Source organism: Lonchura striata, chromosome Z (genome assembly GCF_050655825.1).
Source record: "Lonchura striata isolate lonStrDom1 chromosome Z, ASM5065582v1, whole genome shotgun sequence".
In the NCBI taxonomy this organism is placed as follows: Eukaryota; Metazoa; Chordata; class Aves; order Passeriformes; family Estrildidae; genus Lonchura; species Lonchura striata.
In genome coordinates, this window is record NC_140740.1 from 72030064 (window position 1) to 72044237 (window position 14174).

The window sequence follows — 14174 nt, forward strand, 5'->3', positions numbered from 1 at the left end:
CCCTAAAACAATTAAGCAAGGTACATGCCAAACTTGTGCAAAGAATAAACCCAGAACTTACCAGATTAGTTGTAGAAAAGCCAGGGGTACTTAAGCTTCGTTGACAGAACTGTGCAAAGCCTGGTTGGAGAGTAAACTGCTTTCTTATTTCTGCAGACGAGTGCCTTTAATTAAGCAGAGAAAAATCCTTATAATTACAATTATCCCTTTACAAATTCCAAATGCCAGCATTTAGCTGATTTAGTCTCCAGTCTTGGTGTTTAGAAATATACATTTATATTGGTCTAGGCTCCTCTTGGTTTGTAGTTGATGCCAATCTCATAAAACATTTGCCATCCTATATAACTAATATTCTGTCACTCTTCCAACAGATTTTTATCATTATTTTGCAGCCCTCAAAACTGGAAAATGCTATGCAAGAAAGAATAACCTTGGCCTTGGTGTGACAGCAACCTTCATAGCAATACTTGCATATTCACTTCTGCAAAGCAAAAATACATTAATAAAGCAGAGAAAGAAAAATGAACACATAAGCAAGGGATGAACATCACATTGGTCAAGGGATAAAAACAGGACCACTCACTCAACAGCATAAGCCCAGACTTACACTACTAATGCAATTTGCTGTAAAAAGCCCAAGGCAAGCCAAAGAAGGAATTAAAAATCTGCCTAGTGTATCAGCTAAACATTTGAGGAAAAAACTTCTAAGGTGCTAAGTAAGTGAAGTAGAGAGACCCCAGGACTGAATTCTTCAGAAATCCCAGGGTGGTAATGTACACAGTCTGAAAATATAGCAGAGTACCATAGTGATTTTTCATGGAGACTAATCAATTAATATTTAATACAATTTAGAGTTATCAGTTTAAGAATAATCAGCCATGAAATGTAACAAAACACTTACACTATATTTCACCTTAAGGATTCAGGATAAGACTTTTAAAACAAGATGCAGTTAAGCAGGTTCCAAGCAAAAATTAATAGCTTGCAGCCCACCAGGGCAGTCAAATGGGAAAAAGTAAAACACAGGGGTAAGAAGATACTCCCTTCCATAGGAGATTCTTCCAACTTCAGCAAGCATTAATAGGCATCTTAGAATTACTAGATGCCACGCAACAGTTTTGCCTGTAGTTTTCTCCTTTGTGGCTTCTTGACTCCTATGACTACTGTATTTATTCTGTGACACTACAGCTTTTTTGAGTATGACGAAACCTGAATGTCACTTAATACATTTCTGTTGACATGAAGCAACAGGCACCTGACAAAGGAATTCAAAGTATTAGAGGTATTAGGCCTGATTTAGAAAATAAAAATTGCATAAATTAGATGTTTTTAGGTCAAAAGGCCATGACAGGTGTGAGTGTAATGCTGCTGCAATTTGAAGTCAGCAGCAATTGCAGACAGAACAAATCCATTTGGAAGAGGATTTCCTACTTATCAGTGGTATCCCAAAACTCAAAGCCAAGACCTTTTAAAGGTTATTCAATGATTACATAATCAAGAAGCTATGTAGGGAAAGTGATGAAGTCTGTGCCTTCTGTAGATTATATTTGACATATTTTAGAAAGAAAATCTTCTTGTATATCAGGGTTATTGTTACTCAGTTTCCCACTACAAATAATCTCTGATAACATACAAAACTCAAATTATTCAAAATTATTATTTTACTGCAAACTGAGTCCATTTCTTCCCTATGCCAAAGTATCTGTTACTGATGGAAAGAGTAGAGGTAGCAGCAGATGTAGACTGTTGTAGTCCATAGCAGAGGTTGCTGCTAAACAATGATTAAAGACATCTTTAGATTATATCCAATATGAGGTTATCAGATGCTTCAAAGAGGAAATTATATGAATTTTCAGTACAAGAGGAAGCACACATATGTATGAGGGGCCAAATTTGCTGTCTAGTAAAAGCCAGGGCAAATGTAGCTAATTGAGAGCAAATACAGTTCTCAAGAGCACTGTCATCACTTTTAGTTCCAGTGTCTCACCAATAGAAAGAACTTGAAAACGGAATCAGTCAAATGGATGACAAACCTTCCGATGTGTAATGGCACCTTTCAGATAAGAATACTTCATTTGACTGACTTCACAGTTTTGCAATGACTAAAGGAAGAAAGTACAGAAAGAATAAGAGAAGACAGCAAGATTTGTTTGAACCAATTCAGAAATGATTGCCTAGATTTGCTAGGATTAGATAAAGGAAAGTCCCAATTGCTAAAAGAACCAAAAGCACCAGTTAATCACACCAACATGGAGGAAAGGTGGGTGTAACAGTCAGGGATCTGCATGGAAACTTTTGAAAACTTGTGGAACTGTGGAAACAGAGGTCCTACTAGATGGCTCTCTGATAGTGCCAGAATGGCCATTGTCTGTGACATGCCTGTTTCCCTGATCAAAGAGCTGCCTTGGGCGCTACTGATAGGAAAATTGTAGTTCACAGTCATTTAGTGCATGTCATGTCTTAGCTTTCATGAAGGCTGCAGTCCATCTATACCTGACTATACTTTCACCCTCCTTGTCTGTACAAAAGACCTGTCTGATTCTGAGGAGAGCTTTACAGTCATACTTGACAGCAACAATGGTCTATCTATGTGTTAAAAAAGAAGGAAAGATGGCAAGTGGTTAAGGATAAATGCAAAGCAGTCACTGAAAAAGATGAGAAAAAGTTCTGTGGTTTCCATTCACTTGAAGCAAGGGGACCATGAAATTGGACTTAACTTCAAAATGTACATCACATTAGACATGCCTGTTTATTAATAGTCTGATGATTAATAGTCTGATGAATAGTCTGATGTATGGTGGGCAACTAGAAGATACGGACTGCAGTAAATTCTGGTCCAAAAAGTTTCACAATTATTGGTATATTATTGGCAATTATTAGGAGATGATGAACAGACAATATGGATTTATCTAAGGGCAGTCACATAAAACCAATCTAATGCTCTTCTGAGATAGTTTAACTGGCCCAGTGAGGCTCTTGATACTGTCCCTCATGACATTCCTATAGGCAGAGAGAGTGGCTGGATGGAATCATCACAGCTGATTCCAAAAAGAGCTCACAGCTGGTTATTAAAACATATTCAAGGCATAGTCATCATTGGTTCAAAAGATGATTGCAAGGAAATTTTACTATGAGAAGCAATTTATTTTTTCCTCAATCTAACTCCAGTCCATACTTTATTTTACAACATGGATGATGATATAGGTAACATAGGACTAAAATCTGGGGATCACATCAACCCAGGAGGAATTTTGTGAGTATTTTAGAAACAGTCTGAAATCAGCACAGCTAGAATCAATAAAAATGAATGTAAACCTCTAAACATAGGAAGAAAAAAAGCCAACAGCAGAAATACAAAAAGTGAAATTAACTGTGGAAAAAAATAGTCACATCACAGAAGAAACATTAAGAGAGTATACTGGGACACTTACCAATGCAACTACCACAGTGAAGAGAAACTGATGCTATTTCTGACTTCTATAGAAGTAAATGAGACATACTTGGGCTGATGTACACACTTATAACAACACAGAGTAAGATGGAATCAATTTTAAAAGGCTTCAAAAGAGAGCAGTCAGAAGGCTAAAAATTTTGGCGAGGATGACCCAGGAGAAAAAACCAATTGTGTCACAAAAAGGGAGACGGACAGGAGACAGCAGTTGTCCTTGACTATGTAGAAGATAGCAATAAGTAAAGAAAATGGTGAACAGTCCATGTCTGTAGAGGGAGGAAGAATAAGTAATGTGCTTAAATTGAAACAAGAAAGTTCAAGTAAAGTATTTGGAAGGAAGTTCTCACTGGAACAGCAGCAGAACACTAAAAGTTGCCTGAGGAAGCTGGCTGGTGGTGTGGCCAAGCCATTCTCCATTATATTTGGAAAGTCCTGGTGGTCAGGTAAAATCCTGGTTGACTGAAAAAGGAAAACATTGCTCTCATTTTTAAAAAGGGAAGAAAGAAGGAACACAAAGGCAACTACAGACTGGTGAGCCTCACCTCTGTGCGTGGGGGATCATGGGACAGATCCTCATAGAAGCAATGTTAAGGCACATGGAGGTGATCCAAGGCAGTCAGCACGGCTTTACTAAGGACAAATTTTGCCTGACCAGCCTGGTGGCCTGTACGAGGTCTGCAAAGGTCAACAACAAAAGACTTACTGATGTCGTGTACCTAGGTTTCTGTGACATTATCCCACGTGACAGCTTACCTCCAAATTGGAGAGGCATGGCTATGATGGATTTACTATTTAGCTGGATTTACTATTTAGCTGGATGAATACAGCCTATGAGCTGCTGTCAATGGCTCTTGTGAACCCTCCAGATGGAGGCTGGTGAGGAGTGGTATTCATCAGGGCTCTGTCTGGGGACTGGTGGTCTTCTGTATCTTCACCAGTGACATTTACAGTGACACCGAGTGCACCCTCAGCAGGTTTGCAGATGACACAAAGCTGAGCAGTACAGGTAACACAACAGATGGAAAGGATGCCATCCAGAGGAACCTGGACAAACTTAAGCAGTGGGTCTATGGGAATCTCTTGAGGTTCAACAAGTCCAAGTGTGATGTGCTTTCCCTGGGCAAGGGCAGTCCCAGGTATGAGTACAGACTGGGAGAAGAACTCCTTGAGAGCAGCTCTGTGGAGAAGGGCCTGGGGGCTCTCCTGGATGAAAAGCTGGACATGACCCAGCAGTGTGTGATCACAGCATAAAAACTCAACTGCATCCTGGGCTGCATCCAAAGAACTGTGGCCTGGAGGAAGGCTGAGGAAGGGGGATTTGGCCTCTCTGTTCTTCTCTTCTGCAACCTGCCTGGGGTACTGAGTCCAGGTCTGGGGTCCTCAGGACACTATAAACATGGACCTGTTGTAGCAGGTCCAAAGGAGAATCATAAGGATCAGAGGACTGCAGGATCTCTCCTGCAAAGGCTGAGAGACCTGGAGTTGTTCTCTGGGGGGGGGGCCTCATCACAACCTTTTGCTACCTAAATGGAACATGTCAAAAAGAAGGAGTGTGACTTTTTCTACAGGCAAATAATGATATGACAAAGGGGCAACAGTTGTTAACTTAGAGAGGAGAGATTTAGATTAGATCTTAGACAAATTCTTTACAGAGAGGGTGGTGAGGTACTGGAACAGGTTGCCCAGAGAAGCTGTGGATGCCCTGAACTTGGAAGTGCTCAAGGATATGTTGGATGGGGCTTTGAGCAACCTTGCCTATTGAAAGGCGTCCCTGCCCATAAAAGGAACAGTTAGATCTAGCTGACCTTCACAATACTTGCTGGCTCAAACCACTCTGTGATTCTAAGCAGCCATCTCATGATTGCCTAGTGTGAAGAGCCCATTTGCAATGTCCCTGAACTACCTGGAAAACAGCATCTGGGCAACTGCAACACATCCAAAGACCAGTGGGACTCAGCAGTGTTAATAGCTCTATGGATCATATATTGGTACTGCTCCTTTTCACTAGCTGAAAAAAAAGTGAAGACTTTTCCACAAAGGTCACTGCTAAATTCAGTTTGCCAATATGCATATAGAAAGATACTGTAAACCTGTACAAAGTTGACAGATGACAGCATACTAAGGATTTTCTGGATTTTAGGTCCTTGGCTGAACCACAGCATCAGAGCAAAAAAACATAAATCGGAACTAGTTTTTCCACTCTGTGATGTCTTGGGCCCTGAATGATGATGGCATACAATCATACAATCTGGTACAATTCTTGAAAAAGCTAGAATTCACCAGACTTCCTGATCGACCCAGACAGGACTGGAGGATAGCCAAATAAAAACAACCAACCAAAACAAAACCCAAACCCCAAACTGGTGCTTTTCAATATCAATTTCACCAGTGTCTGTCCCACACTGTAATTTCTAGTAAACAGCTGAGACATAGTCTGTATTTCACAAATACTCTCCAAAGCAAAGCACTCAGTTTGCATAATATATTAACAGTGTAACCAAAGTTACAGACTACACCTGGAGGTTCTTAAAATTAAATTAATATTGGAGGTCAAATTCTGGAATGTTTCTCAGGACAGAGCTCCTTGAAGGATTGTAAGCTTGGAGATTTGGGTTATTAGTTGGGCCCAGATGAGGTATCAGGAAAGGAAAAAGAGCCATTTATTTTCTTCCTCTAACATATGTGAGATCTATGGCTGAACACTGCTGGTTCTATAATTAAAACTATATGAATGCTTATAATGCATAAAGCAGGTTTTGCAGTTTCACTGTAAATTCTGCATGTCATATTTCAATGACATATATCTTTGAAATATGTAATTTAAAAGCAGGCACAATAGGTTTTTTTTTAGTATGTATATAATATGAAAATTCAAACAGAGAAAAACAAATTAAAAATAAAAGTGAAAGAGGACAGCATTAAAGATCACCTATTAACTGAAAATCAGAAACTTTATAAGAAAATATTTGATTTTAAAAGTACGTTTCACATGTCTACTGGATGAAGTTCTCCGAAGTTACTTACTATTAGAGGGGAGGCAGAAAGAGTAATCCTTAACAACCTCACAATCCCTTCCAGCAGACTGAAGTTGTCTTCTGCAAGAGCCGCATACGCAATTAGACAGCAAGGAAATATGAAAATAAATAAATAAATAGAAAGTAAAAGAACTATCTCCAAAGACAGACACATTCATACTAAAATGTACACAGTTGGCAGAATCATTAAAAAAAAAAAAAAAAGAAAAAAAAAAGAGAAAACGTTTACTTAACAGGTAAAATACTCAGTCTTCGTTATCCTGAAGAGTAATCCCTTTCATCTGACATTGACAAAGAAAATTCATGACCAGTTTTTGTTCTTTGCTGAGCCTATGATGAAACTTCTCTAGTTACAACTGAAAACAAACAACTAAAAAGCTCTGGAAGAGAAAAATGTTACAATTACCTATCGCTCTCTTTCACTCCCACATGCAAACACACACAAAGTTTTGGGCAATGATCCAGGTCTTTAACTAGCAAATATGGGAATCTCACTTAGATCTCCTGTTCTTACTGCCAGTAGCACTGCCTGTTTTTCTTCTAAGTTTCTAATTAGTCCTTAAGGCACCAGAGCTCCACTGTGTTAGTCACTGTTTACAGCAGTGGTCGATCTGAACTGCTGCTGCTTCCTTGTTGGCTCAGGTAGGCTGTACACCCTCTGGCATACACCCACTTTGGGGTCTACCACATTAAGACTCTATATCAGCTAAAGCAATAAAGATCCTATTCATGATGGTTGGAATTTTACAACAATCTTCTTACAAGGGATGGTGTGGGAAGAAAGAAAAAAATCTAGAAGAGGAAACTGTTGACTTAATTATGCTGTCAGCTTGTTACAAAGTAAAATGGGCATGAGCTCAATTTTTATTTCTTTCCCAGGTCATGGATGATATTTATTCAGAGAAGATTTTTCACTGCCTTTCTGTTTTGCTGCTTCTCCCTCGGGAAGACACATGAACACTGACAAAAATAATTTTCTAATCCTGGCCATGAAAAGAAACCAAAAACCTATGATTTGCTCCTGATGAACAATGTTTTTATGCAGTTTTTAAGTACTGCATGGATAACAGGAATAGCTATAAAATAACATTTGAGAAGACAATGTGCATACATTGTTGACTGGTTGGATCTTGCAGTGAAAGTCGTTTTAGGTGTGATAGTTTAGTGGTACCTCCTGGAAAGCAGAAAGTATCAATGTCATCTGCCATCCTATTATAGACTTAGACTGGTTGTGATAGTTTATATATGCAATAGAAAATTTGTAATTAATATCTCATATGATGCTAATTACTGATGCCAACAAAAGATAAATATGTGTGTAAAAACCATAATTCTTATGTTGTGTCCATTGACTTAATATCCACCAGCACACAGCAGTATGTACACAAAGCTTTCATTCTGAACGGATTAATCTCAGTTTATCTAAGGACAATTTTCTGTGTTTGGCTCAGGAGCCTCTCTGCTTGAAAAGCACTAAAGCTTGCATTGGTGCTTTATTATTTTCTGTTAACTGAGATGTCTGAAGACACACTTTTTTAACTAATATGCCTCTACAGCCCCCAGGAGACACACAGTCCTATATTCCATTGCAAAATTGTTGTTATGGCATAGCTTTCTTTCTTTTTTTTTTTTTTTTTTTTCCTAAACTGCTTTAAAGTATTCCAAAAGCTTACATTATTTACAATAAAAATGATAATGGCAATTTCAAGGTCAGTAATGATTGCATGTGCTACCCTCTCCTTATACTGTGAGTTGAAAGCAATAGAATAATGTTAGTTTACTCATGTAGATTTTTGTTTTGTCTGCACTGTTCCTGCAATTCATAACAAAGTGATTATGAAATAAGTGCAAAGACTTATATTCCAGCTAATGTGTATTATCTGAGTATCTAAAAGGCTTTGCTAAGAAAATGCTACTGTAATACTGATAATTTTGTAAATCTCATACCAAGTTTAGTAGTTCTTGTGCTTTGTGTTCACTTTTTTACTAAGAAACAATTATTGATACTAAGTGGAAAAAGTCAGACATTTGCAACTATAATAAATAATATTAAAATAAAGACTATGTACATGTTATTCAAGGGAATTTTTTTTCTTTTTGTTCCTATAGGGTTGTTTTTATTTTCTTTATCAAGGTCAAAGTTTGTATTTTTATCAACCAGCACAAAACGTTGCTGTCAACTTCAAATAAATTAATAATATAATCATAAAAGGGTCTTTAATACTGAGTACAGGAAAGGCCAGAGGAGGAAATAAGGCAAATGGGACAGAACTGGAAAAATAATTTGTGTTAATCTTTTGAGCCCTCATTTCCTAAGAACACAGATTTGTGGAGCTTCAGTGTGACTTTTCTGATATGGGAAAAATATGAGACATTTTTTCCCAGTCACTTCTTAGAGCAACATTTTTTTTTTTTAGACTAAGTTGAACTAGAGAAAGTAGGATCGTTTACTAAAATACCTAAAAAAAAAAAAAATTGGCCCACTTTCAAGCACATAAAGGGGTACTGCTATTTCTAGAACAGAAAATTTTGATTCAACTTCAGCAGGAGCCAAAGTAATATCTAAGATACATTTGAAAGCTGGATCTTTTGCTCACGCTCTTAAAAATAAGATTGTTCACAGGATTTGGCAAATATTAAAAGCTATTGTTAAAAATAATATATTTTTGTATCTGCTGGTTGTCTTTACATGTACAAATTTTCTTATTACACACTGTTACAAACATATATGAATTATGCAATACATTTTACATCATAAGTTACAAACTAAAATACCTGGAAAATTTCAAGCTGGAGAACTATTACATTTTACTCAATGTTCTAAATATGACATCTTGATACTATTATCTTTGTAAGGCTCAGATTATGTAACAACTGAAATAATGTATGCTTTTATCTAACTCAGTTTGCTTGACTTTAGGGAAAAATACTAATATTGAGTCTAGGTGACTCCCTTATAAAAGATCTCCATTATTACCAAGGCTCAGAAAACTGTGATTCATCATGTGCAAGTATAATTCTACAAAACTCATGAGGAACTCATAGGGACTTTTTGTGTGAACTTGATCCAAGAGCTGCTTAAGCCTGGGCCTATTTTTCTGTAATTGCATTTACGATGGCAAACTTTTAGTGTTAATTGTTTTACACTAAGAACACATTCACAGAATACACTTTTTCCTACTATTACAGACAACAGTAAAGTCTGGTATGGGTTTCTCAAATCAAATTTAAAAATAGTCAAGTCAGAATAAGAAAAAAGGACAACCATATAGACTTTTGCTCATTAACTGTAATTTTTAATGACCATAAAACCTGAAAATTGTAGAAGGTATAAAATAATTTTCATGCTGGTTTTCACTTCATGTTTGAAAATGACAACAATGAATAAGAAATATTCACACACAGGACTTGGTGGACCTAAAAATGTTTCTTATTTGCATCTACATTTTACCTTGGTAAGCTTAGGATTTCCTTGACTATATACATATAAAAAAAGGAACCTCATCATAAATTGCAGGCTAGGCTTCACCATGCACATATATGTCTGAAGTCTTGAGGGACATAAGATCTTAAAAATAATGTTAAAATGCTGTCCTGAGCTTTTCTTCTCAGAGCTCAAAGTCTCTTTCAAATTCAGAAGTCATTTCCCAGAGAAAAAGCAAAAATCCCACTACTCTAATCATGTAACAGGGATTATGACACCTGAATTCAGTGATTGTACGGATATGTAAGTACTGTATAATACTATGCTTAAGCAACTATAACAGAAAATAGATGGCTATATTTTAAACCCTATTTGAGTATCAAGGCTGCAGTTAGAGAGCTTCCTAGCTGTCAATAACATCTGTCTCAACTGTAACAACAGCATTCTGCTTGCATGACCAACTGTTCTCTAAAGACACAGTTTCTACAGCTGCCTACCAGCTGATAAAGTGTACCCTTGTATTATGGAGTCTATCTTTCCTGCACTTGTAATTTTTCACAGAGATATGGCTGGGTGGACCTGTGTTTGTCATCAACCTCCTACTTAACTGGCTACTATCACCTTCATTGTATGGCAGGCGATGACTCCAGAAAGGGTAATCAATAAAAACCAAAAGCAAGTTACTATGAATAACCAAAGGCACCAGTACCCTCTGAGAAGTAGTTATGAGGACATTTTCTTGCTATTTCTTCTCTACTTCCTAAAAGTTACATATATTTTAGGCATGATGTGTTGCAATTTTTGCAGAGTATGCCAGAGGAAAGGGCTTTTAGTCTTTGTGATGGACACTATGATACCAAATGTAGTAAAGGCATGATCCTGGATAATCTTGCCTTTAAAAAATGAGGAGATGCTTACAGGAAATTTAAACAAAAATATAAATTATTACCCTATGGCACAATCTAGACCTATGCTGCTGCTTTTTTCTTCAGCTTACTCCCTTAACTGATTTACAATCCGCTTTTGCTAGTTTACGTCTCTCCCTTATAGTGGAGGAGTACTTGTAAAAATGTTCCAGAATATGACACACAGGTCAATATACCTAGACGAAGTGCCATCTGAGGCTTTGAATAACTATTTAGTTGTTCACATGCAGTGAGCACTTGTAACTGATAGAACAGGGATGAAACCATGGTATTGAGTCCTTTTTATCTTTTCTGCTCCCTCAAACTGCCCGGATTTCAAGCAGTGGGAAGGAGGGAGGTAAAGCATCTATGTGTAGAGGCTGCAGTGGGGACTGGTCTTTATGAGTAGTATATGAAGTTGTGGAGCACCCTGTCTTCTTTCCCCTCTCTTCACCTGCTTTAAGTACATGTACAGTCTATTCCTTATGCTGTATACAAATCCAGAAGACACAAAGATAATGATGCCACAAGCTAGGAAAAACCAGCTTGGAGTAAAGAGATGGGGTTCTTCATTTGTCTACAAGAACAATGTCTAAAGCTGGTGAAGTATAAGTTGGATGAAAAGACAGTGAGTTGGAATGAAAACTTCCTGAACAGTTGGTGATGATCAGTGGCAAGAAGTCTAGGTGGAGGGGATAAAATAGCAGTAAAACTCAAGGGTCAATACTTGATCCAATCCTGATTAACATCTTCATTAATGATATGGATGACAGGGCAGAGCATACCCTCAGCAAGTTTACTCATGACACAGAAGTGGGAGGACAGTGCAGCATTACCTTCTTGATGCACCAGAAGGTCATGCTGCCATTCAGAGAGAACTCAATGGGCTCAAGAAAAGGACTGATGGAAACCTTATGAAGTTCAAAAAGTGCAAAGCCCTGCACCTGGATTGTCTTCATGCTTGGAAGCATTGTCTTCATGCTGGAAGGCACTTAGCTGGAAAGCAGCTTTGCAGGAAAACATCAGAGGTCCTAGAGGACCATGACTACATTGGTTCTAGGAGACTGAGAATTCCACAAAGTTGAACACAAGCCAGCAATATGCTCTGGTTGCATAAAAAGCCAGATGTTATGCCAGGGTGTGCTGGGCAGAGTACTGCCAGTGGGTTGAAGTATCTGATCCTTGCCCTCTGCTCGATGCTGGTGAGACATACCTAAATTCTCTGCCCAAGACTGGGCTCCTCAGTACAAGAGAGACATGGATATATTGGAGAGACACTAGCCAAGGGTGAATAAGGTGACGAAGAAACCACAGTGTCTCTCCAGTGGGGAAAGACTGAGACAGATGAGACTGTTCAGAGAAGGGAAGGCTTGGGAGAATCTTAAAAATTTATACAAATATCTAAAGGGACAGAGTAAAGAAGACAGAGCTAAGCTTTTCTTAGTGGTTCTCAGTAACAGCACTAGGGGCAATGGGCCTGCCCTGAAACTTGGGAGATTCTATGTGAAACATTTTTTTTCCCATGAGGGTGACTGAGCTCTGGCAGGTTGCTCAAAGAAACTGTGGAATCTGCCCCCTTGGAGGCCTTCAAAATCCAGCTGGATATGATCATATGCAGCTAGGTCTAAATGGCCCTGCTTGAACAGAAGAGCTGAACAAGATAACCTCTCCAACCTCAACTATTGTGTGACTTTGTGAAAGAATTGAGGACATACTTTGGTCAGTTTATAATCTATCCCTGCAAACCAGAAATGGAAGATAAATGCTGTGGACAATTGGAAGGAAACACATGTTGTAGTCAGCTGAAAAAATGGAAAAAATTGAATGAAAGATGAAAAAAATATAGTGATACTACTGTATACTCCAGTATATATTTCCTATAGCCAGATTAAAGATTTGCAAACAAAACAAGTATCCAGGAACAGTGCTAGTCTGCCTTACTTCAGTGCCTGGCAAGATCATGCAAAAGATTCTCCTGAAAGCTATAATGAAGCACATGGATGATTAAAGACAGCCAACATGACTTCACCTAGGGCAGGTTGTGCTGTACTCATCTAGAGGCCTTCTACAATGGAGTGACTGCATTAGTGGACATGAAAAGAGCAACTGGTGTTACCCACCTGAATTTCTGTATGGTGACCCACAACTCTCTTACTCTCAATTGGAAGACATGTATTTAATGGATGGACTCATAGCTGGAAAAGGAACCAGCTTGATAGCTTTCTTTCTTGATCTCCAGTGAATGTGCAATGTCCAGAGAACAGAAATAAGTAATAAGAGCTGTTCCTCAAGGGTAAGTAAGTGGAGGGAGCAACTCTATTTAATAACTTCATTAATGACATACATGGTGGGACTGAGTGCACCATCAAGCTGAGTAGTTCACTTGATTCACTTGATGGAAGGGATCAGTCCAGAGGGAAGGGACCCTGACAGGTTTAGAAGGCTCATATGAACCTGACGAAGTTCAAAAAGGCCAAGCACAAGGCATTGAACATGTTCAGGGCAACCATCAAGACCTGTACAGATTGAGAGATGAATTAATTGAGAATAGTTGTCCAGAGAAGAAATTGAGGGTACTGATGAATGAAAAGCTGGAATGCATGCTTAAGGCCCAGAGAGCTACACGTGTCCTGGGCTGCATCCAGAGCAGGGTGGGCAGCAGGGCCAGGGAGGGGATTCTGCCCCTCTGTTCTGCTCTGCTGAGAGCCCACCTGCAGTGCTGCATCAGCTCTGGGGTCCCAGCATGGGAAGGAAACAGATCCCTTGGACTGAGTCCAGAGGAGAGCTGCAGCACCTCTCCTGTGGAGTTGGACAGCCTGGAGAAGTTGGATTTTTTCAGCCTGGAGCAGAGGAGGCACTGGGAAGACCCAGTATCAGCCTTCCAGTACCTAAAGGGGACCTGCAGGAACTATAAGGAGGGACTTTTTTAAAGAGCCTGTAGTGACAGTGCAAGGGAGAAAGTGATTCATCTCACTTTAAAATGAAAGAGGATAGTTAAGGTTAGATATTAAGAATAAATTTTTTACTGTGAAGGTGGTGACACATTGGAACAATTTGTATAGAGAAACTGTGGATGCCCCATCACTGGAAATGTTCAAGGCCAGGTTTGTTGGGGCTCTGAAGAACCTGACTTGGTGAAAGATATCTCTACGAATAACAGGGGGTTTGGAACTACATGATCATTATAGGTACTCTCCAATGCAAACTTTTTTAGGGATCTAAGATGCAAACTCGATCTGTATGTGAACCCGTGCATGTGAACCCCATGTAATTGTCCCAGGTATTTAAAAGCATAATCTCATTTATTTTTGTGGACCTCATAGAAAAATGCCCATTTACTATAAATTGTTATCTTACAT

At 38.7% G+C, this 14174-nt stretch overlaps 1 protein-coding gene across 7 annotated transcripts in view; it reads right to left on the minus strand.

Moving 5' to 3' along the window:
* The window catches only part of DOCK8 (dedicator of cytokinesis 8), an 89396-nt gene that overhangs the window by 71156 nt on the left and 4066 nt on the right, over window positions 1-14174 (minus strand). For 3 of the 7 annotated variants that reach the window (XM_085566791.1, XM_085566799.1, XM_077790211.2), the window contains one exon: window positions 62-164. In XM_085566791.1, the coding sequence (XP_085422917.1) occupies window positions 62-164 (103 nt within the window). The other 4 variants (XM_085566796.1, XM_085566792.1, XM_085566794.1 and 1 more) reach the window with 3 other exon arrangements.